Consider the following 26,151-nt stretch of genomic DNA (forward strand, 5'->3'; position numbering starts at 1 on the left):
CTTGGCTGTGTGCTTTGGGTCCTTGTCATGCTGGAAGACCCATCTTCAGGGCTCTCACTGAAGGAAGGAGATTGTCAGCCAAGATCTGGCGATACATAGCCCCATCCATCCTCCCCTCAATATGGTGCAGTCGTCTTGTACCCTTGCCAGAGAAGCAGCCCCAAAAAAATGATGTTTCCTCCTCCATGTTTCACGGTTGGGACGGTGTTCTTGGGGTTGTACTCATCCTTCTTTTTCCTCCAAACACGACGAGCCGAGTCTAGACCAAAAAGTCCCATTTTGGTCTCATCCGACCACATGACCTTCTCCCATTGCACCTCTGGATCATCCAGATGGTCAGTGGCAGACTTAAGACGTGTCTGGACATGCACTGGCTTCAGCAGCGGGACCTTGCGTGCGCTGTAGGATTTTAATCCATGACGGCGTAATGTGGTTCCGATGGTTTTCTTCAAGACTGTGGTTCCAGCTCTCTTCAGGTCATTGACCAGGTCCTGCCGTGTAGTTCTGGGCTGATCCCTCACCTTCCTCATGATCAGTGATGCCCCACGAGGTGAGATCTTGCATGGAGCCCCAGAACGAGGCAGATTGACCGTCAACTTGAACTTCTTCCATTTTCTAATAATCGCTCCAACAGTTGTTACCTTCTCACCAAGCTGCTTGCTTATTTTCCTGTAGCCCATTCCCGCCTTGTGCAGGTCTATTATTTTATCCCTGATGTCCTTACACAGCTCTTTGGTCTTGGCCATTGTGGAGAGGTTGGAGTTTGTTTGTTTGAGCATGTGAACAGGTGTCTTTTATGCAGGTAACAAGTTCAAACAGGTGAAGTTACGTCCGGTAATGAGTGGAGAACAGGAGGGGTTCTTAAAAAAGAACTAAGAGCCGAAATATTTACTAGTTGGTAATGTATCAAATACTTATTTCATGCAGTTAAATACAAATTTATTTTTTAAAAATTATACAATGTGATTTTCAGGATTGTTGTATTACATTCCGTCCCTCACAGTTGAAGAGACCTTATGATACAATTTACAGACCTCTACATGGCTTGCAAGTGGGACAACCAGCAAAATTGGCAGTGTATCAAATACTTGTTCTCCCACTGTAGCTCCAAAGCACAATGCTGAAAATCCATTTTAAAGCAATAAAACTGGCCAGTGGAGGGCAGTAGCGCATTTGGGAAGACCCGCAACCCAATTCAACGGAATGAACGGCCGGGCCACACGGCCAGGGCGCCAGCGGAAGACGACCGAATGGACGTTCAGGATGCCAGGCGGCGGACAACCGAGCAGAACAACCGGGAGGACGCCCGGGGTGCCAGGCGTTGGACGACCAAGCAGAACGACCGGGACCACCAGTGCTGCGGACGATGCCGTTGAGTCTGGGCTGCTCGCCGAGCAGAGCCTGTGCCGCCGTGCTCAGCCGTTTGCGTCCCCCGCACCCTCCAGTGTCCCGCGACTCAGCTGTAAACGCGCATGGTTAACTTTGACTTTAACACAGCTATTTTTTGCTTTAGTTACATCCCAAACATCTGAATAATGTTTTCCTTTTACAAAATAACATAAAAAAACAAGACAAATAGAGCTTTTGATAGCAAAGTAACTATTTATTTACACATAACTAACTGAGAGATGACGCTGTTGTGGCCGCGACAGCTGGGGTAAACTTTTCCCTCATCGCCGCCTGTCTCATAAAGATGGATTTTTTTTAGTCTTTCTTTTGTGGTGACCAATGCCTCGTTCACCTGGGGAACTTGTGTTCCGGGGGGGGACTGTTTTGGCCGTGCACATTTCCGTTCGGGACACTGGAGGGTGCGGGGGACGCGAGCGGTCGAGCACGGCGGTGCGGGTTCAGCTCGGCGAGCAGCACGGACTCAACGGCATCGTCCGCTGCACTGGTGGTCCCGGTACTTCTGCTCGGTCGTCCGCCGCCTGGCATCCTGAACGTCCATTCGGTCGTCTTCCACCGGTGGCCCGGCCGTTCGTTGCCGTTGAATTGGGTTGCGGGTCTTACTAAATGCGCTACTGCCCTCCACTGGTCAGTTTTATTACTTTAAAATGGATTTTCAGCTTTGTGCTTTGGAGCTAAATTGAATGAGAACCCAGAGATGTCTCTTTTGAAAAAAAAGTTAAATACGTCTTTGAAACACTGAAACAATTAAAAATAGAACGTATTTCTACGTTTTTGGGAGCAAATGAGTTAATCTGTTATCCAAAAGAAAAAGTCATTCAATTCAAGCCTAAACGGCGCATTTACCCGCAGTTGAATAATTAGATGCTGATGAACGCAACACAACAAACCCGCAGAAGTGAGCGTCGCCCGCAAAATGATACTAAAGTGGATGTTCTAGATCGTGGGATGACGTTGCTGAAGAGCCGGAGCAGCCACGTGGAAACCAAAGCGTCGAAATAACCGAGCGTTCTCACAGCGTCGAGCCTCTCTCTCCGGCTCGGCGTGTTTTTTGCTTTCCAGCCCTCTGCCCTGTTTCCCCTCCCCCTCGCCAAGCCAATGCTATTTCCTCCCAAGTCTCCTCTGCGGCACAAAAAGCGACGCCGTCACTTTTCCGACACGGGCTCGGCGATGGGTTAGCGTGTTCGCGCGTCAAGGATGAAGAGGTTCGTGACCATCGTCTTGCGCGGTCTGCTCAGCCTGTCCAAGGAGAACCCCGTCTGGGCCAAGGAGCGCCATTGGTTGCCCAAAAAGGAGATCAGACGGAAAAGGAGGGCGTTCCGAAGTGCCAGAAGCGCCGGCGGACGCAACTTAGTCAAGGCGGTTGGTGTCTTGCCAGGGCTCACTTGGAAGGACCGGATTATTGAGTGATTATGGATTGTTGTAAATACTTGCTTTAGAAAGCCGGGCTTGCAGTTTCCTTCTGATAGCGGTTGAAAAGAAATATCTGTATTCTAGCTGGTTCTCAGGTTGGAAAAATGATGGAGAATTGCCTTAAAAGTTAGTTTTTAAATGATTAGATTAAAGTGTTTTAGCTCAAAAGACGTTCTTGGGAAAATATCAGCCATGAGTCATAATAACGAGGAGAAATTCCTCCGGCGGAAATTTATAGGTCGCTTAGATTTTTCTTGGTGTTCTTTGACCGTGATGTATGCCGGCGATGCGTGGAGCGCCGTAAATGCATGGCAGTGTGACGTCGAGATGACTGCATGCAACAGTGGAGCTTTAGATTTAAGATGTGTTGTGGATTTAATTCCGATTTCACATCTGTGGGATGATGTAGGGCTGCAGCTATCGAATATTTTAGTAGTCGATTAATCGATGGACTAGTTACTTCGAATAATCAAGTAATCGGATAAGGAACATGAAAAATTAAAATACTTGAGCTGAGCCTCAAACGGTATAATTATTTTAAAAAATGACCTATGAACAACAAAAGAACAATTGGCTAACTTGCATTGCAAACATCCGCTAGCTTAAATGCTATAAAGTGCTAACTTTTATTGTATTTTTATTTTTTTTACAACACTCTTAACAAATTGTTTAAACACATGTTCCCACAAAAACAGCTAAATATACTTATAAACTAAATTACAAATGCATAAAAGCATTAGCTTATGTTGGTCTTAACAGGGAGCAGCTGAATTCAGCCATGTTAAATGAGTTATGTCATATTTACTGTTGCCAAAATCAAAATACCTGAGCTGAGCCTCAAACGGTATTTAAAAAAAAAAAAAAAGAGGATCTATGTACAACAAAAGAACAATTAGCTAACTTACATGGAAAAAGTCAGCTAGCTTAAATGCTATAAAATGCTAAAGATTTTTTTACAATGCTCTTAACAAATGGTTCAGACACATATTCCCACAAAAAACTGCTAAGTATACCTATAAACTAAATTATGATTGCATTAAAAAACATGAGCTCAAACAAAAACTTAGCTTACGTTGGTCTTAACAGGGAACAGTTGGATTCAGCCATGTGAACAGAGGCAGACCAGAGGGCAGTGTATCCACCCTAATCAATAAAACTCAACGCAAACACTTTCAAAATAAACCATTACAATGCCACTTTAATTAGACGAACACTCGAAGCAACAAAATTTAATTCGAATACTTTTTTCTAATTGAATACTCGAGTTAATCGATTAATCATTGCAGCACTATGATGATGATTTCATTTACCGGGTAACACTTTGACAGTGGTGTCATAAGACCGTCATAATTATGACATGACACCGTCATATGCATTAATAAATGCTTATGACAGATGTCTTCAAAGCAACACTAGGTAACTTTTCAACCTTTATAAAATATTTTCATAACATTTGTGATATGTAAACTGACAACTAGTTGAATGGCACCTTTTTTATATCTAGAGAGAGTCTGTATCGCTTTTTAATTAACGAATTAACTTTGATGAACCCAGAGGTTGCGGTAGACTTTTTCGTTGTCTGTCATTTTGACTGACAGGGTCATAAAAATCCGGTCATAATCTATTTTTACCCGTCACTTAAATTTTTAAAATGATGATAATGACATTGTGGTGACCCTTTGTTTGGCATAATTCACCTTCCGTACTTGTGTGTCCATTTGGTCGAGCGCGTTACGACAGTCACGTGACAGAGACACTTAAGAGCCGCGCGCGGTCCCCTCACTATCCGCTCGCTCTCGCTATATGATTGGCCGAAGAGTCGAAATGCTCTCCCGTGAAATGCCTGTTTAAAAATGTTCCCGTTGTTACTTCTCGCGTTCGCTCATAAGTGCCCATTTAAAAAGGAAAAGCGATGGATGATACTACACACAGAGCGTATTATTAACAAATGTTAAAGTTGTATAATCATATAGCGAGAATAAGGAACGTCACTGAGGCCCCAGTAGGTAGGTAGCCTACCATATGTAGCATATGGAACAATGAAATTAACACTTCACCTGCTGTGGCCTGAACGTAGTCTCACACTTTCCTCCTGGTGCGCATGGACTTGAATTGCGTGCCCGCTTGTGCAGTCCCTCTTTTTTCACCACTTTTATCAACACCATCGTCATTTTGGGGCTTTTTGAAGAAACTTCGGACACTCAGTTGCCTTGACATTTTTTCAGAGTAAGGCCAACGACGTCATGCGTCAAGAGAGACAATAGCTAATTAATATGCTCACTCGCCACCCTGTGGTCTGGGGTGTGAATTGCAACCGGTCAAAATGACGGATGGACTTCAGTTTTTTCCGTCACCGTTTTAAAAAATCGGTCAACGACCGAAAATATTCGGTTATCGCGACCCCTGGATGAACCATTCATTATGAAGGAATCTGACCTTTCAGCCAGATTGCCGGAATCACGCCAGGCGAATTGCCGGAACCGTCCTAGCGCAATTCCAGCGACTCGGGCTGGCGGTATCCCAACAACCCGGCCAAAAGGCCAAACTCCAGGCATTCGCTTTAGTCTTAACCCCTTGTACTGACTCCATTCTAAAAGCTGGAAAGGGGCTTGAAACACAAGTTGACAATTTATTCCAAGTCGTCAGCACAAAGAGACCCAGGCGAGCTGGCAAACTGGATCCAGGGTCACCATATCACAGGTCAACCGCAGGGATCATACTTTTTTGCTGTACTAGAATACAGTGTTATTGCACATCCACTCAGTAGGGTGGCAGTGGCGCAGTATTTTTCAACCAAAGAAGAGCACACAGCAAAGTGTAGGAGATATGAAAAGCTAAAGCAGAGGTGTCAAACCAATTCCACAAAGGTTCATGACTGTCCTGGATTTCGTTCCAACCAATGAAGAGGTCATCTTTTCACCAATCTGATCTCCTACAAGTGTAATCAGTTAATTGCAGTCAGGTGCTGCTTGTTTCAGCAGAAATTTCATTGGTTAATCTGTTTGCACGGTCTTGGTTGAAATGAAATCTAGGACCTCCTTGGCCCTTTGTGGAATTGGTTTGACACCCCTGAGCTAAAGCATGGTTAATGCTTCTGCATCTGCCAGACGACGTAGCTATAGCATATGGAAATTTGAGGAAATACGATTAAGCATATGTAGCGTTGGCTTCAATTTTAGTACAGTGGGAGAATAGGAAAGACCAGTATGTTTACTGTGTCTAAAAATATTGGCAGCATACAGAATGAAGCCAAATCAATTAAGACATCACTTAAAGAAGTTAGAACTAGGGCTGTCAAAATTATCGCGTTAACGGGCGGTAATTAGTTTTTTAAATTAATCACGTTAAAATATTTGACGCAATTAACGCACATGCCCCGCTCAAACAGATTAAAATGACAGCACAGGGTTATGTGCACTTGTTACTTGTGTTTTTGGGAGTTTTATCGCCCTCTGCTGGCGCTTGGGTGCGACTGATTTTATGACCGTGAGAATTGTGTAATTATTGACATCAACAATGGCGAGCTACTAGTTTATTTTTTGATTGAAAATTTTACAAATTTTATTGAAACGAAAACATTAAGAGGGGTTTTAATATAAAATTTCTATAACTTGTACTAACATTTATCTTTTAAGAACTACAAGTCTTTCCATCGATGGATCGCTTTAACAGAATGTGAATAATGTTAATGCCATCTTGTTGATTTATTGTTATAAGAAACAAATACAGTACTTATGTACAGTATGTTGAATGTAAATGTCTTGTGTCTTATCTTTCCATTCCAACAATAATTTACAGAAAAATATGGCATATTTTATAGATGGTTTGAATTGCGATTAATTACGATTAATTAATTTTTAAGCTGTGATTAACTCGATTAAAAATTTTAATCGTTTGACAGCCCTAGTTAGAACCAAATCACGTTGAAAAGCTGCTTGGGTTTTTTTCAGCGAAAACGTGCCGAATATTGACAACAGTCGTCCCGCCTTGTGAGTGTAACATCAGTAAGCCAGCAAGCACTGTTGGCATAATATAAGGTGGCATACCAAGTTGTTCAGCGCAAAATAAACCCACACCATAGCAAAGGAGCTGATACTGCCTGCAGCAAAAATAGAAACTGTCCAGTGACACTGTTGGTTTTGTTCTATCAATTTTGGTTTTTACAGTCAAATTGCTTGGCATATTGTACTCTGAGTTAATGTTACTAATTTTTTAAAATTTATTAATATTCATTGATTTTATTAAATTTTGCTTTTCAGAACGAAATGGTCAAAAAATTTGACCTCGAGTGCATGTTTAGTTTCGAAGTGACTTTTTTTTTTTAAATTCAGGCAAATTCCTGCGCTTTGTCTTTTCTGTTACAAACAAAGCAATGTTAAAGACTTTATTGTTAAAGTTGATTTATATAATTTTTTTTCTTTAATGTTAACAAGAACAATGTTTTCCAGAGGTGTACTTATAATTATTTAACATAAAAATGATACTATTTACAGTGGCTGTAAATAGACACCTGACGGGGGGCGTAACAGAGTAATTGAGAAGGACTGCCATACACTGATATTTAACTCATCCTCTTGCCTTAGCGTTCATCGACGACTAGTTTTGATGGTTGACAAGAGACATGGTTGACCTTGGAATCGTCCAAATCCTCTTTTTGAGTCTTTTAATTGGATAATTTATTTTTGTACATTTTTTAAATTGATACAAGGAAAAAACAGTAATAATTACCCCTAATTTTATGTATTTTTACTCTACTACTTTTATTTACTTAATTTTTTCATTCAATTCATTTTGAAAATCAAAAACAAGGGATAAAAAATTGGGCAGATCGGGCCAATATTCAGAGGATCGGAATCGTGTGAAAAGGATTGGGTTTTTAATTTTGAAAAAAAAAAAAAAAAAAATTTTTTTTAAGAGATAAAAAGTAACAAAATAATTCAGAAATACAATTGCATTGCCAATAGTAACAAATCTATATACGTGTTATACTCCGCAACACTCCTGGAAAAAGCGGAAGTACTGTAAACAGTACAGGACTGAAACATGTTTTTTGTTCAAAATTGTTCAAATAAAAAAATAAAAAGATTTTCCAGGATTGGGTTGGGATTCTGTTATCGGCAGATTCTTAAAATCAGGTGTAGTTGTAAAAATATGGTACATCTCTCTAAAAAAACCATGTAATTTTTCCCGTTTTTGTGGGGGAAATGCCATCAATGAAATCCCCTGCTGCATGCATACCCTTCCTTTTCACCTTGTACTTTACTGCCTGATAGACGCATGTACAAAGGGCAAACCTCGCCCCCCTACTCTATGGTTACGTGTGTGCATATTTTCCCAAAAGGGCGTGTGCTCTCAAGTTGGACTCGTAGGCGAGGACCACAAGCGCGCAGGGATGTGTTGCGACACTGAATGTCGCGGTTCAAACTGTTTATGTTGAAGCCTTAATAATAGTGAACAGCTGCAGCGTGCACAGACACGTGTCACATGCCGCTCATGTTGTTGCTATGCGCCTGTGTTAAGTTATTTGAGCTGTGGTACTGTTATGTAACCATAGGTAGCTGATGGAATGTCATAAACCAGGTGGTGTCCCGCAAAGCTCTATGCTAAATCCGCAGATTTTTACAATGGTAGCTCAGTGTTGTTTTTGTCAACGATGACTGTTACAAAGCATTTCGTTGGCGAACAATTTTTTCATGACGAGACGATAACGAGGTAAAACGCCCGATTTCCGATCACGTGATCGGATCGGGCCATCCCTACTTTTAATATAAGACGGCCCTGTTTATAAGACGACCCCCTCTTTTTCAAGACTCAAGTCTGAAAAAAGACTTTTTGAGCACCAAATTAATTTTTATACAGAAAATAATTACAGTACATCTGAAAAAAAGGTTATAACAATATATTTGAGAGAAAAAGCATGTAATTTTGCTCATTCAAATCTTAATATTTGAACCTTTAAATATGTAAACTAAAGTGCAATCACATTCGTAAATGAATGGCTTCTGGTTTTTGAAATGTAAATAAACCAATCTATTGTGATAAAACAACAAAATTGCAATAACTGCAATAACCATCAAAGTGAGGTCTAAGTGTAACTGTCGTCTTGAAACAAATCTGAATAAGGAAAAACATTGCAATAAAATAATGCAAACTGGTTAAACTTGAGAGTAGCTGAGATCTGTCATGACAGAACATTACTCAAATTCAGCATTCGCTTCAATGATATCTGGTGCCATCTAGCGTCGTGAATGGGTATAATGTCTAGACCGTGCATATAAGACGACCCCCACCTATTCAGTCTTATTTCAATGCAAAAAACAGCGTCTTATATTCGGGCCAATGCGGTATTTTGGGAGTAAAACTTTACAGATGAAAACATTGAGTAAACGTCAACAAAAACTAGATAAAGACAAACACATTTCGAAATGACTAATGTATGACTAAGATGAATAAGTATTATCATCCAAAAGACTTAGACAAAAATTAAAAGGGCTGCCAAAAACAAAACTGTGGTAGCTCTTTTATTGACGATTTGTCCTCATCCTCCTCAGATGATACTGACGGTGTACCTCAGCGACGGAGAGCAGGCCCTGACGGAGGTCCCCATCACCCCCGAGACCACCTGCCGCGATGTGGTGGAGTTCTGCAAAGAACCCGGAGAGAACGGCTGCCACCTGGCTGAGGTCTGGAGAGGAAACGGTAAGAAAGTTCAAGGCTACGGTGCGTCAAGGTCTGCTTATCAGAACTACTAGCACAAACACCGCTTTGCTAGCAAAAGACAAACAGTGTGTTATGATATGCAGAACGACATGTTTGTATTCTAAGTAGGGCCACCACACAAATTTATCAGACATGTTTTGTTAGACACTAGCCCCGACTAAAGCCCCCTTTTAGCTAGGATGCTGCTTTCAACAGAGGAGCGGCCCCTCAGCGGGGGAAAAAAAATGCTGATATATCAACGGGCGCGTCAGCGACGGAAGCAAATTGTTTACGAGGAATGCGTTGTGACAGACGCTGTGGAGTGGAACGCCACGTAATTCCGTTCGCACGCTGGAGTTCGCTATTATAGATTTTTTTCTGTCTTCACTTTGGTAGTCGCATCTGTCAATAAAGTAGCTAGGAAAGCTAAAGGGGGAGTTGGATTGGAGTATCCACATGGGTGAGCGCAGAATTAACCGTGTGCACTTGTAAATTTAAGTGGGAAGAAATATGGAACCTACTTTAGGAAAGTTTAGACCAGACTTGTCCAAATCCGGCCCAGGGGCCAAATGCGGCCCGTGGTCAAATTTCATCCGGCCCCCAGCCTCTGTCATAAAATCAAAAACGCCTGGCCCGCACACAGACTTAATAAATTGGTCAGCAGTACTGCTGCCAGCATATGAAGTAGCTTACACACTAAATGCTGCTCCTCATTTACCCACTAAAAGGCAGCAGCACTCTAAGCAACGTTACCCCATGTGACGCTTGACTTCCAATTTTCTAAAATGGCAACAATCAACAAAAAAAAAAAAGTTGACTGCGACGGCCAACGCTTCAAGGATAGGTGGAAATTGGACTCACCACTAAAATACACAACAACTGTGTCTGCCTCATTTGCAAAAAGACAGTCGCTGTTTTTAAAGAGTTCAATGTGAGGCGATATTACCAAACAAGACACGCTGACATGTACGACAAGATTACAGGGAAGATACGTAACGAGAAATTGAAGCAACTTCAAGCTAGTTTAATTTTACAGCAGCAGTATTTCGCAAGAGCCCGAGAGTCGAAAGAGAACGCCACATAGGCTAGTTGTGAGATTGTTGAAATAATTGATTTAGCGCTTTCAAACGATTAAAATTTTTAATCGAGTTAATCACAGCTTTAAAATTAATTAATCGTAATTAATCGCAATTCAAACCATCTCTAAAATATGCCATATATTTCTGTAAATTATTGTTGGAATGGAAAGATAAGACACAAGACGGATATATACATTCAACATACTGTACATAAGTACTGTATTTGTTTATCATAACAATAAATCAACAAGATGGCATTAACATTCTGTTAAAGCGATCCATGGATAGAAAGACTTGTAGTTCTTAAAAGATAAATGTTAGTACAAGTTAGAGAAGTTTTATATTAAAACCCCTCTTAATGTTTTCGTTTTAATAAAATTTGGAAAATTTTCAATCAAAAAATAAACTAGTAGCTCGCTTGTTTATGTCAATAATTACACAATGCTCATGGTGCTGAAACCCATAAAATCAGTTGCACCCAAGCGCCAGCAGAGGGTGACAAAACACCAAAAAACACAAGTAACAAGTGGACATGACACTGTGCTGTCATTTTAATCTGTTTGAGCGGGGCATGTGCGTCAATTGCGTCAAATATTTTAACGTGATTAATTAAAAAATATTAATTCACACTCGTTAACGCGATAATTTTGACAGCCCTAAATTAATTTTAAAAATAAATAAATAAATAAAGCAAATTTGACACACAGAATGGCTTGCTAAAATTTGCTTAAATATATTGTTCTACGAAAAGGCCGAGGTCGGCCCTCCACATTTTTACCACACCAAATCTGGCCCCCTTTGCAAAAAGTTTGGACACCCCTGGTTTAGACGTTTACCGTCATTTACTAGAACTATACAACTATAAAGCGCACCTGACTATAAGCCGTCACCCACCAAATTTGACACAAAAACAGCATTTGTTCATAGATAAGCCGCACTGGACTATAAGCCGCAGCCGTCTCACTGTATTATGCAATATTTACGCCAAAAGATATTAACCTGTAACACTTTATTTTACAAATGCATCATAAGATGCATGAAGCTTCGAACCAGTTGGCTACAAAGCTTCATTTGTCCATCACTGCTCCCTTTAGGGAGACAGTCAACCTCTGCTGCCACCTGCTGTCAACACTGTTGTCAACCAACATGCCTCTTAGCATGCAATGCAGCACAGCAGATGTTAATAACAATCAAAATATGTTCTGTGCTAATTATTTCTTCAGTTACTGTTCCGATTTTTTCATTAATTGCTAGCTATGGTATTCGGTAGAGCTGAAACGAATACTCGAGTAACTCGAGTTTAAAAACTGATCCGAGTAATTTTATTCACCTCGAGTAATCATTTATTTTGACAGCTCTAAGCATCACGTTTTGCTCGGACTACTTTTAATGCGGGACAACGCGCTGATGTCACGGGCGTAGAGGAAGAAGCAAAAAAACTTACTGCAGCCGACACCCGCTACAAAAGACACCGACGTTGCTAAAAACTAGCCCGAATGATGCTACGTTGGTAGCAGGTAGCGTCTGATGCGTCTCATAGAGATCACATGTATGTTGAACTAGATGCGAAATGACAGTCAGCGGCGTAAGTAAAAAGCCGCCATCTTAAAGCAGTAGAGCGCTAAGCGCTAATAAAGAGCACTAAAGCGCTAATAAATAAGATTAACATTACTGTCACTAGCTCACGTAACGTTAGCCCTGCGGAGGGCTAGATTTCTATTAATTATGATCACTGTCGATGCGTGGATAACGTGTCTTACATACAGGCTTTAACATAACATAGCGTTGTGGAGTGATGAGGGTGTAAAATAAATACTTAATAATGCTAACTATCAATTTTAGCTCAGTAGTCATTGCTGGATAAAACACCAAGTAGCACTGGTCCCTAATGTGCTCTAATACAGCCTGTATCATACATTTATTTTTAACATTGCAAAAACTCAAAATCCTGTCAGGACTTACAGTTTAGACTAACTTAAAACTTAACTAGAACTTAAAAATAGCTTGACGCAAATAGAAATTCAATTGAAATACGTGGGAAAAAATCCTAACTTTTAAGTGATGTGTGTTATCAAGCGTAATGGCATTTTTAGGTAAGAAATATATATATATATATATTTTTTTGATAAGATTTTAAACTTTATTGAGTGAAAGCAGTAAGTTAGTCTTTTTTTAATTCTAGTTACATCTGAGATGCAATTGTTGGATGTTTTCAACAATCTACATCGAAAATAAAGACATTGATTGACTGAAAATGGTTCAATATTAGATGAAATGTCTTGTTTTCTCATGTATATTCATAATTGCTCTTCACCTAAAAATATATTTGTTTTATCCGATTACTCAATTAATCGATAGAATTTTCAGTCGATTACTCGATTACTAAAATATTCGATAGCTTCAGCCTTAGTATTCGGTAACACTTTAAAAAGACTGTCATAAATCCATCATAATTATGACATGACACTGCCATGAGCAGTAATGAATGCTTACGACAGATATTATTTTGTGTCATCCGGCGAATTTTATCACTTTTGAACGGATGTCATCGATCCGAGCTGGGCATAAATGGAATTTGTGACCTAATTTGCCGGGTGGCACTTAAGGACATCTGTCATATGCATTCATTAATGCCCATGATAGTATCAGGTCATAATTATGACGGTCTTATGGCAGTCTTATGACACCGCTGTCAAACAAAGTGTTACCAGTGTAACCCATTAAATCCACAAAAAAGCCGCACGGTACTATAAGCCGCAGGATCAAATTAAAAAAAAATATTCCTAAACAAAAGTAGCACCTGTTTGTTGGTACTTGCCGATACCACCATTTCAGGCCGGATCGGCTCCCCCAGCCGATACTGGTATCGGTATTGATGCACTAGTTGTAAAAAGTAGCGGCTTGTAGTCCGAAAATTACGATAATTGTTTTGTAGAATATCTTGATTATGAACGTGAGCTTTGTATCGCAAATCGTGTCGTATAAATACGTTAATACAATTTCCGATTTTTTCTGCTGCAGAGCGAGCCATCCCATTTGAGCACATGATGTACGAACATCTCCAAAAATGGGGACCCCGCAAGCAGGAGGTGAAGTTCTTCTTGCGGCACGAAGATTCTCCCACCGAGAGCAGCGATCAGGGTGAGCTTTCACCGTCTTTTCCCGCTTCGGAATTCCGCTCTAGCGTTCCCGACATCTGCTGCCTCTTGTCAGCGCTTTTTTATTTATTTATTTATTTTTTACTCAGAGTCTATTTTCAACTCTAAAATGTCAGTATTCAGATCTGCGTAGCTCTGAATAATGTATTCCTGTGTTTGCGGAAAAAAAATTGTCCGGAGCTAGTCAGCGTTGTTCGTCCCTCTTGTCATGTGCGATCTCATCAGCGATTCTTCAAAGTGACAGTGCTCCTTCACCGTGAGTGTTTTTGTGTGCGAGAGAGTAAACTGACTCATCCGCCACTTTGTCCTCGCAGGGAGTCAGCAGTCTCAGGATCAGACGGGACGGAGGACCGGCAACGCTGGAGAGAAGCACAATGAGAACGGGGTGAGATTCGGGAAATGGGGTTAAAAGCTTGCCGCTTCTCATTTATTATCTTGTCTGTGAGATGTAGCGGTGTTCCAAGGCGCGTTTTTTTATATTTTACAGATTTTTTGGGGAGGGGTAGAAGTGCTGGACGCAGCAAGAAAGACCTAAAACAATTATGCATGTGCATGTGCTACATAGGAAGAAAAAAACTCCTTTGGCTAAACATACACCGCACACGATTTCAAATTTTGGCCAAAGATTGACCATTTTTTAACTAAAAACATCCGATTAAACCTATTGACACATTCAATTTAAACATTCATATTTGAACAGATTCACAAACATTTCAGTTTCACAAGTTCACGTTTTGGAACAAAAAAACCCTACCATACTTTCACCATTAAATCCCATTGACACATTCACTTTCACACGACTTTTAGACCAAAAACCTAGCATTTTTTAACCAAAAAACTCCCATTTAACCACATTGACATTGACTTTTGAACAGATTTAAAATTTTGACCAAAAATTGGCCATTTTTGACCAAAAAAAATCAACCTTACCTTCCCCATTAAATCCTATTGACACGCTCACTTTCATACATTAATATCTCTCCTATCTGCGTTAGTTGATTCACACATTTATATTTGTGCAGTTTCACTACCAAAAATCACACATTTTCACAATTTTTATCAAAAAGTGACCATTTTGAAGCAATAGCTTCCCATTACATTATTGAACCCAATGGGCACATTCAACTAATTGAACATATTTATCAAAGAAAATCACATAATTTCACAAATTCAAATGTTGAATGTTGAATTTTTTTTTTTTTTTTACCAAAACCTAGCATTTACTTGACCAAAAACCTCCCATTAAACCCCATTGAAATGGGATTCATATAGATTTCAATTTTGACCAAAACTTTCCATTTTTGACAAAAATAAATAAATAAAAAACACCATAACGTCATCAATAAACTCCATTGATACATTCACTTTCACACATTAGTCGATGCACACATGCATATTTGTACAGATTCCCTCCCAAAAATCACATATTTTCACAATTTCAAATGTTGAATTTTTGGACCAAAACCTACCGTTTTTTGAACAAAAACCTCCCAGTAAACCCCATTGATATTCACATTCGAACAGATTTAAATATTGACCAAAAATGTACCATTTTTGACAAAAAAATCAACCATATTTTACCCATTAAATCCCATTGGCACATTCACTTTTACACATTAATATTTTTCCTATACGCGTTAGTCTATTCACACATTCATATTTGTACAGATTTAAATTTTGGCGAAAAATTGACCATTTTTGACAAAAAAAATCGACTATACCTTCATCATTAAACCCCATTGATACATTCACTTTCACACATTAATATCACTCCTATTCATAAATTCATATTTGTATAGACTCCCCACCAAAAATCATTTTTTTCAGGATTTAAAACCTAGCTTTTTTCTGTTGACCAAAAACCTCCCAATAAACCATATCAACATTCAATTCAGTCATTCTCACTTTAACAGATTTCAATTTTGACCAAAACGTAACAATTTCTGACCAAAACATTCTCAATTAAAACAAGCCTTTACCACTTAAAAAAAACTGAAACTAGACGGGTCACAGTGCTGATCCGTAGGGGGCCTATTTTCAAAAACTTAATATTCAAATATTTTCAAAACCAATGCCGCTAGCGACCTAAAACCAAAACAGGCACCTCCCTTGGTAATATATGAGTCTCCATGAGCAGCAACATCAAAAAGTTCAAAGTCGTTCCCTAATAAAATCCAGATTATTATTTTATTTAGCAAGTATAACAAAACTTAAAATAGCCACAAAAATCTCAAATTATACGCTAGGTGCACAAAAATCACCAAATGTAGATATAACTACCTACATTTTTAGGATCAATGGCAATATTTTAACATATATAAGTTTTTGCTCAAAATACAAACTTATTTTTTGTTTTCAACAGCTAATAAATCACTCAATTTTCACATCAGAAACTTAAGACTTGAGGAAAGCATGCAAGATCATCTTAATTTTACTCAACAGAAGCAAAATTTGCATTTTTCTATATACAATCACAACTTATTTATGTTGAATTCCGCTATTGTGTAGGGATACAAAATCCAACATGGCAGCTGTCAAAAAACAAAGAGCTTTTTAAGTGAAAAATTCGTGGCTAAATTTCTATGGATATGATATGAACGTAAAACAGTGTCGATTCTTGGTTAAATGCAGAAAACGGGCAGTTATCGTTCATTTTACGTAAACATTTCAAGCAAAAGTTACGGAATTGTGTAATCCAACATGGTTGCCGTCACAAAACTGAGTTTAAGTGGAAAATTCTTGTAAATAAATGCGTAAATTGCAGAATCTCTCTATATATAACAGGAAAACAGTCTAGATTCTTGGTTAAAAGCAAAAAAATGGGCAGTTATCATTCATTTTACGTAAATATTTCAAGCAAAAGTTACGGTATTGTGTAATCCAACATGGCTGCCGTCACGAAACTGAGCTTTTTGGTTAAAAATTCTTGTAAATAAATGCTTGAATCGTGGGATTTTTATAAATTTGAACGTAAAACAGTCTAGATTCTTGGTTAAAAGCAAAAAACGGGCAGTTATCGTTCATGTTACATAAATATTTCAAGCAAAAGTCACGTTATTGTGTAATCCAACATGCGTGCCGTAACGAAACAAAGCTAAGTTGAAAATTCTTGTAGATAAATGCTCGAATCGCGGAATTTCTATAGATATGAAGGTAAAACAGTCTCGATTCTTGGTTAAAATTAAAAAAAAAAAAAAAAAAACGTCAGTTATCGTTCATTTCAGGTAAAATTTTCATGTAAAAGTTACGGTACTGTGTAATCCAACATGGCTGCCGTCACGAAAAAGAGCTTTTTAAGTTGAAAATTCTTGTAAATAAATGCATAAATTGCATAAATTTCTATAGATATGAATGTAAAACAGTCTAGATTCTTCGTTAAAAGCAAAAAACGGGCAGTTATCGTTCATTTTACGTAAATATTTCAAACAAAAGTTACGGTATTGTGTAATCCAACATGGCTGCCGTCACGAAACAGCTTTTTAAGTTGAAAATGTTTACCAATAAATGCTTAAATTGCTGAATTTCTATAGATATGAACGTAAAACAGTCTCGATTCTTGGTTAAATGCAAAAAAACGGGCAGTTATTGTTCATATTACGTAAATACTTCCAGCAAAAGTTATGGTATTGTGTAATGCAAGAAGACTGTCTTCACGAAACAGAGCTTTTTAAGTCGAAAATTCTTGTAAATAAATGTGTAAATTGCGGAATTTCTATAGATGTAACAGGAAAACAATCTATATTCTAGGTTAAAAGCAAAAAACGGGCTGTTATCATTCATTTTACATAAAAATTTCGAGCCAAAGTTACACTAATTCAGTGCTTCTCAATTATTTTCTGTTACGCCCCCCCCCCAGGAAGACGTAAATGTTTCGCGCCCCCCCAAACTCTGCCGCCACTGTAAATAGTATCATTTTTCTATAATATTACTATTATAAGTGCGCCTCTGCCTCACATTGTATCCTTTTTTTTCTATTAGAGAAAATAACAGAGATCAACTTATAAAGTACAACTTTATTAACATTGTTTTGTTTGTAACAGAAAAGACTTAACGTGCATCAATTTGCCTGAATTAAGAAGTCACATCCAAACTGTAAAAATACACTCAAGGTACATTTTTGACCATTTGATACTGAAAAACAAAATCAGTAAATAATAAAAAAAAATCAAATTGATTGGAAACATTAACTCATGAGGACAATATGCCCAAAAAATTGACGGAAAAAACAAAACTGAATAGAAGAAGAAGAAGAAGAAGAAGAAAAAAAATGTCATTGGACAAAAGGACAGTTTTTATTTTCGCTGCTCACAGTATCACCTCCAGTTTGCAATAGTGTGGGGTTATTTTCCACTGAGCAAGCTAACAGTGCTCACTGGTTTACTGATATAAAACTGACAAAGCGGGACCATTGTTGGCAATATTCGGCACGTTTTCGCTGAAAAACAACCAAGCGGCTTATCAATGAGATTGGGGTCTAATGTCCTTAAGTGGCGTCTTAATTGATTTGGCTTCCGGCTGTCCGCTATAATCATTTTTAGACACAGTAAACAGTGGTCTTTCCTTATCTACCACTGTATTAAATGTCAAAGCCAAAAGGCAAACGGGCCGAAAGCTGTTTTTTTGTTTTTGTTTTTTTTTCTCCCCACGTTTCAAAGTGCATGCATGGTGCTATTTAATATAATAATTACCTTGAATCCTCGACCAAATCACTCCTGAGTCACTCCTGCCTGCTTGTATGCATTACAACCTTTGCCCTATTTCCACCTAAATCTAGCGTTAGAACGCAGCGTGTTTGAGTTTATCACAGTGAAAGCCAACAAAAGAGAGGGGCGGAGCTGTCAACTGATCACCACCTGGTGGTGTGTTGGCTCCGATGGCGGGGGAAGTTGCTGGCCAGACCTGGCAGGCCCAAACGTATTGTGAGGGTCTGCTGGGAACGTCTGGCAGAATCCCCTGTCAGAAAGAGTTTCAACACCCACCTCCGGCAGAACTTCTCCCTTGTCCCGGGGGAGGTGGGGGACATTGAGTCCGAGTTGGCCATGTTCCGCACCTCCATTGTTGAGGCGGCAGATCGGAGCTGTGGCCGTAAGGTGGTTGGTGCCTGTCGTGGCGGCAATCCCCGAACCCGCTGGTGGACACCAGCGGTAAGGGATGCCGTCAAGCTGAAGAAGGAGGCCTATCAGGCCTTTTTGGCCTGTGGGACTCCGGAGGCAGCTGACAGGTACCGGCTGGCCAAGCGGATTGCGGCTTTGGCGGTCGCCGAGGCAAAAACTCGGACATGGGAGGAGTTCGGTGAGGCCATGGAAAACGACTTCCGGACGGCTTTGAGGAAATTCTGGTCCACCATCCGGCGTCTGAGGAGAGGAAAGCAGTGCACTATTAACACTGTGTATAGTGAAGATGGTATACTGCTGACCTCGACTCGGGACGTCGTGAGTCGGTGGAGAGAATACTTCGAAGCCCTCCTCAATTCCACCGACACGCCTTCCTTTGAGGAAGCAGAGTCTAGGGACTCTGAGGTGGGCTCTTCGATCTCTGGGGTTGAAGTCACTGAGGTGGTTGGTAAGCTCCTCGGTGGCAAGGCCCCGGGGGTAGATGAGATCCGCCCGGAGTTCCTAAAGGCTCTGGATGTGGTAGGGCTGTCATGGCTGACACGCCTCTACAACATCGCGTGGACATCGGGGACAGTGCCTCTGGATTGGCAGACCGGGGTAGTGGTCCCCCTTTTTAAAAAGGGGGACCGGAGGGTGTGTTCCAATTATAGGGGAATCACACTCCTCAGCCTCCCTGGTAAAGTCTATTCAGGGGTGCTGGAGAGGAGGGTCCGTCGGGAAGTCGAATCTTGGATTCAGGAGGAGCAGTGTGGTTTTCGTCCCGGCCGTGGAACAGTGGACCGGCTCTACACCCTCAGCAGGGTCCTCGAGGGTGCATGGGAGTTCGCCCAACCAGTCTACATGTGTTTTGTGGATTTGGAGAAGGCGTTCGACCATGTGCCTAGGGGAATCCTGTGGAGGGTGCTCCGGGAGTAAGGGGTACCGAACCCCTTGGTAAGGGCTGTTCGGTCCCTGTACGACCGGTGTCATAGTCTGGTCCGCATTGCCGGCAGTAAGTCGAATTCGTTCCCAGTGAGGATTGAACTCCGCCAAGGCTGCCCTTTGTCACCGATTCTGTTCATAATTTTTATGGACAGAATTTCTAGGCGCAGCCGAAGCGTTGAGGGTTTCCGGTTTGGTGGCCTCAGCATTGCATCTCTGCTTTTTGCAGATGATGTGGTGCTGCTGGCTTCATCAAGCCATGACCTCCAACTCTCACTGGGGCGGTTCGCAGCCGAGTGTGAAGCGGTTGGGATGAAGATCAGCACCTCCAAATCCGAGACCATGGTCCTCAGCCGGAAAAGGGTGGCATGCCCTCTCCGGGTCGGGGATGAGATCCTGCCCCAAGTGGAGGAGTTCAAGTATCTTGGGGTCTTGTTCACGAGTGAGGGCAGGAGGGAGCGGGAGATTGACAGGCGGATCAATGCAGCGTCTGCAGTGATGCGGACTCTGCACCGGTCCGTTGTGGTGAAGAAGGAGCTGAGCCAAAAGGCGAAGCTCTCGATTTACCAGTCGATCTACGTTCCTACCCTCACCTATGGTCACGAGCTGTGGGTCGTGACCATCCGGGAGGGGCTTGGTGTCGAGCCGCTACTCCTCCACGTTGAGAGGAGCCAGTTGAGGTGGCTCGGGCATCTGGTTCGGATGCCTCCTGGACGCCTCCCTGGAGAGGTGTTCCAGGCATGTCCCACCGGCAGGAGGCCCCGGGGCCGACCCAGGACACGCTGGAGACACTATGTCACTCGGCTGGCCTGGGAACGCCTTGGAATCCCGCCGGAGGAGCTGGCTGAAGTGGCTGGGGAGAGGGAAGTCTGGGCTTCCCTGCTAAAGCTGCTGCCCCCGCGACCCGACCCCGGACTAAGCGGAAGATAATGGATGGATGGATGGATGAAAGCCAACTCAATGTTCTGCCTAGGTCGGCCCCCTATGGGAAGGCGTGGCACAATGTCTGTGGGAGCTTTCTTATCAACTGATGGTGGAGTCTATGATTGATCAACCACCATCCTACTGCTATAACAGTTTTGATGTTATTTAATAAAAAGTAGCTGCCATTGACAGCGATAGAGGCCCAATCTAATTTTAATAGGAATGTCTATCGCTGTCCCGGCTGCCAGTCTGTCCAATGAGTTGTTTTTAAAGCACAAGCTTTGTGTGCATGTTAACATGCAGCTGCAGGGCGCACATGTACGTGTTTTTTGTCGGTAGATGCGTCTGATAAAAGCAGCCTCTGGCACGCCGTCCTCTCTCGGACCATCTGTCCCACTTTCCACAATAGAAAAGTGATGCGGTCAAGGAGTTGAAACTAATTTATCCTCCGGGCTGTGGAGAACGGAGAGAGTTGAGTGCGCTCAAGTTATGTGATTTATAAATCCCCCAAAATGTCCAATTTTTTAGTTCTGAGAAACCACCCTAAGCACTTCCTGACTGCGCAACGACGCCATAAGCTGTCTCTCGACCTCCTAAGTGGCGAGGTTAAACTGCGTCCAGGTTCCCTTGCAAATATTCGATTTAAGGGATTATATCAGTCAGCCTGCTGGATGATATAACCCTCTAAGAGGATCATTGCTTTGGGATTCAGACCCAACTTCCGGGTCGGCGTCTGTAAATGTAAGTGGCCCAGGGGGGGCGTGGATTTCATTCACGCCAGTATTTTTGAGTACACTGTTGTGTCACTTACTTGAGAAGTACAAGCGCATCGGTGCCTGAGCTGTGATTACATCCCGCGCGCCATTGCGGTCGGAGCAGTCGGGTGGTTCCTCCGTTTTGAGAAGGGAGCGCGGGCTTCCCCTTCGGGGAAATCGGCGCCGAGTGCCTTTTGGAGCGTGGCTGCTTCAACTACCCCTGCATCGTCGACTCGTTTCATGCGTCGTCTTTGTGAGTCCGCTGGGATGTCGCTACGTAGGGATGAGTTTGACGTAGTGCTAGATGATTAGTCATGTGTTTGTGAAAATTTTAAGGTTGTGTTGGTGATAAGATGTGTCATTTCTTGATCAAGCCAGTGTTGTTTTTGGCAGCCCTTTTAATTTTTGTCTTAGTCTTTTGGACAAAAATACTTATTCGTCTTAATCATATTTGAATCATTTTGAAATGTGTTTAGTCTAGTTTTAGTCAACGGATACTCAAAATGTTTTCAGATGTAAAATTCAGGTTTTAGTCCAAAAATAAAAAAACACAGGTTCCCAACAATTTGGACTGAACCTTGACAGACGAGCATTTATAATTATTTATACCCACCAGGACGCCATGATCTGCATGCAAAAATGCTTTTCCAAATGGTTAAGAGGTCGCTTTTCATGCTAAAGATAATGCTAATGGTAACGCAAATGATATGCTAACGCTATGAGTTACATTTAGTGTAAACATAAACCTTTAAAGGCTAAAAAGCATTGTATGTTCTCAAGAAAACAAATCTTACCGTGTGTTTTAAAACTAGCAAGCCTGGAGCGCATCCTAGCTCGAAGCACATCATAAACAGCAGTGAGGCAGAGGCGTGGCACATCTCACATAAATGACACTACCCAAACACTGCCACAGTGCACCCATATTGAACAGGTGAAAGAAACTATGTCGCATTTTTGTCTCGTCGTCTCATCATACAAAAACTGGCATTCATCTCATTACGTTAGTCTCCCAACACACGCTTTTAGCTTGTCATCGTCGTCTGTTTAAAAAATTTGTTCTTCAACAAAATATTTTCGTCATCGTCATGATTGATGAAAACGACAATGGGATCGAGCCAAGCAGAGTTGCAATCTCCCTGTTTTGCGTTCGCAAATAAACAAAATGGCCGACTGTGGCGTGACTTTGTATAGTTCTCAAAAATGGCACTATTGTTGGAAGGAAAGTTAGTGCAAACATTTCAAAGAATCACGATAATAGATCAGATGATATTTTTAAAAAAGTAATTAATTATGCTAGATTGCAGTAATTCATATTCAGTGGTATGAAAAAGTATCTGAACCTTTTGGAATTTCCCACATTTCTGCATAAAATCACCATCAAATGTGATCTGATCTTTGTCAAAATCACACAGATGAAAAAAATGTCTGCTTAAACTAAAACCACCCAAACATTTATAGGTTTTCGTATTTTAATGAGGATAATATGCAAACAGTGACAGAAGGGAGGAAATAAGTAAGTGAACCCTCTGCCTAAGGACACTTAAAGAGCAATGGAAACCAATTTTTACCAAACAATTTGTCAGGTGTGTGCCCAATCACTGATGAGTGGTTTAAAGCTGCCCTGCCCACTACAGTGGCTGTCCACCAAATATGATGGCAAAAGTTCAGCGCAGAATACTCAGAGAGGTAAAAAAGAACTCTAGAGTGTCTGCTAAAGATTTACAGAAATCACTGGCGTCCAATATCTATGTGCACACATCTAGTATACATAAAATTATGGCCAAGATTGGTGTTCATGGGAGGACTCCACGGAGGAAGCCACTGCTGTCTGAAAAAAAAAAAAAAAAAAACATTGTTGCTTGTTTAATGTTCACAAAGAGGCACTTGGACACTCCACAGAGATTTTGGCAAAATATTTTGTGGACCAAGTTGAATTGTTTGGAAGTAACACTCAACGTCATGTGCGGAGGAAAAATGGAACAGCTCACCAACATCAGTGCTTCATCCCCAACGTGAAGCAGGGTGGAGGGAGAATCATGATTTGGGGCTGTTTTGCTGCCTCAGGGCCTGAACAACTTGCAATTATTAATGGAAGAATGAATTCAAAAGCTTTGCAGTAAAACCTGAGGCCGTCTGTCAGACAGTTGAAGCTAAAAAGAGGATGGATGCTGCAACAAGACAATGATCCAAAACACAGAAGTAAATCGACTTCAGAATGGTTTCAAAAGAACAAAATACACGTTCTGGAGTGGCCAAGTCAAAGTCCAGACTTGAACCCCAGTGAGATGCTGTGGCATGACCTAAAGACATCCATTCATGCTAGACATCCTAGGAATTTGACTGCCCTGCAGCAGTTTTGTAGAGAAGAATGGGCCAAGTTTAGTCCTGATCGATGTGCCAGGCTGATCTGCAGCTACAGGAAGCGCCTGGTTGAAGTTATTGCTGCCAAAGGGGGGCCACAAAATATTAAATGTGATGGTTCACTTACTTATTTACCCCCGTTTTGACGTTGTTTTGAATACTATCCTCATTAAAATATGAAAACGTATGAATTTTTGGCTGGTTTTAGTTAAAGCAGACACTATTTTTTCATCTGTGCGATTTTCACAAAGGTCAGATCACATTTGATGATTTTATGCAGAAACATGAGAAATTCCAAAAAGTTCAGATACCTTTTCATTCCTCCGTTTTCTTTATCATCTGCAAAGAATGAGTCTTTTTTACCACTTATTAATGAGTTTAAAGGAGTTTTGATAGCCCAACTCTAGTGATGACCACGTAATCTAAACTATTGAAGTGGCACTGACGATGATAGATGTCCAATTGTGGGCTGCTATATGCTAAATCCTAGCGATCAAAGAGGTCAAAATCATGTTGTCATTTGCGTGCAGGTGGGGAATCCTCGCGTGGAGCTGACGCTTTCCGAGCTCCAGGAAATGGCCACCAGGCAGCAGCAGCAAATTGAAGCTCAGCAGCAGATGCTCGTCGCTAAGGTAGCGCGGTCGCAAACTTTAAATGCTCAATAAATGTTTCATTCGAGGCCCGTTCGCTAGTGGGCGAAGCTCTCATCCATCATAAAAAAAAAACCACACGCTCGCTGTCTTAGCGTGAGCTATCTTCTTGAAATTTTAATTCTTAAATCTGCTCACCACAAACTGCAGTCAAGTTTTTTTTTTCCTTTTGTGGCTTTGTGGCTCCGAACATCATTTTGTCGTGACCCCGGACTCGGGCAAATATTATGTAACAAAGGAGGTGGGACACAGCATGAGTCACGATGCTGGTCGTGTCCTTTCCATGCTTGTGTGCTCGTGGCCACATGTGCTCATTGCAGGGCTGCAGTTATCGATTATTTAAGTCATAGGTTGATTTATCAATTAGTGAGTTTGAAGAATCGAGTAATCAAATTAGGAACATTGAACATTGCAGAATACATTTTAAGTAATGTAAAACAAGGCTTTTTAAGATTGTACTGTCAAAAGAGCATAAAATGTGAATACAAAATTAAATTATCAGAATGATTTTTCAAACTATGCAGAATTTCATTTCGCAATAAATGCATTTGAAAATCAATTAAAATACCAGAGCTTCGCCTCAAACAGTATTAAAAAAATGAGGTTCCAAGTACAACAAAAGAACAATTGGCGGACTTGCATAGCAAAAGTCCGCTAGCTTGCTATATAATTGTTTTTTTTTTTTTTTTTAAACAAGGCTCTTAAAGCAACACTTGGTAACTTTTCAACCTTTATAAAATATTTTCATAAGGAGGGTGGCAGGAAACCTGCCGCAAAAAAAAAAAAATACAAATGACATCTTTATGGCATACGTCACTTAAGTTCCCCCTTTCATATTCAAATCAAAGAATTAAAGTTTTCAATTTTTTTTTTTTTTTTTTTTTTTTTAAAGTCTCAAACTTATTTTTTGCATTCAAACACATTTTTTTGAATTGAAGTGACTTTTTTCGATTGAAGCAACTATTTTTTATTTTTTATTTTTTTTTTAATGAATCCGACCTTTCAGCCAAATTGCCGGGAATACGCCAGCCGAACCGTGCCAAAACCCCCCGGGCTGGCGGAACATCGGACAACTCGGCCAAAAGGTCAAACTCCGCGCAGTCAACTTAGTCCTAACCTCTTGTACTGACTTCATTTTAAAAGCTGGAAAAAGGCTTTGAAACACAAGTTCACAATTTATCCCAAGTTGGAAACAATAATACAGCGAGGAGGCAAACTGGGTCCAGGGTCACCCTATTACAAGTCAACTAAAGATTCCCGAGAAAAATGACCACAATTAGTTAAACATTCAGTCTTTTAAAGGCTCTGGTGAGACGGGCTGTGGTCTGGAAGACCGGTATGTTTGAGCGTTGTTTAGGATGATTGTGTCTTGTGGGTTGGACAGGAGAATTCGGGTTTTACTGTTGTCAGGGCAACGAGAATTAAGGATTTTACCATCCTCGGCACCAGGTGAGTGCTGACTATTCACGTCTCGGTCGCGGTTTCCTCTGTATTAGATGTTCCTTGTGGCAAGACTAGATGTCCCGCCATTTGTTCTGGACTGTCCAGAAGATTTGATTGCAGGATTTGGTCTGGCAGACGTATGCTTGTAGATGTCCTGCCTATCACCTGCTTGTCAGTGTCAATCTTGTTCAGTCAGCTGCATGACGCGTGCGTTGGGCTTCCGTGGT

The 26,151-nt window shown here is 41.0% G+C and overlaps 1 protein-coding gene across 7 annotated transcripts in view; it reads left to right on the plus strand.

The window, feature by feature from the left end:
* Window positions 1-26,151, plus strand: part of ppp1r13bb (protein phosphatase 1, regulatory subunit 13Bb) — a 54,897-nt gene that overhangs the window by 10,119 nt on the left and 18,627 nt on the right. For 2 of the 7 annotated variants that reach the window (XM_057822878.1, XM_057822879.1), the window contains exons 3-6: window positions 9,372-9,519; window positions 13,620-13,739; window positions 14,071-14,141; window positions 24,362-24,463. In XM_057822878.1, coding sequence (XP_057678861.1) covers window positions 9,372-9,519; window positions 13,620-13,739; window positions 14,071-14,141; window positions 24,362-24,463 — 441 coding nt within the window. Of the gene's footprint in view, window positions 1-2,141; window positions 2,814-9,371; window positions 9,520-13,619; window positions 13,740-14,070; window positions 14,142-24,361; window positions 24,464-26,151 lie in introns of those variants that run through there. The other 5 variants (XM_057822875.1, XM_057822874.1, XM_057822877.1 and 2 more) reach the window with 5 other exon arrangements.

Source organism: Corythoichthys intestinalis, chromosome 19, assembly GCF_030265065.1.
Source record: "Corythoichthys intestinalis isolate RoL2023-P3 chromosome 19, ASM3026506v1, whole genome shotgun sequence".
Lineage (NCBI taxonomy): Eukaryota > Metazoa > Chordata > Actinopteri > Syngnathiformes > Syngnathidae > Corythoichthys > Corythoichthys intestinalis.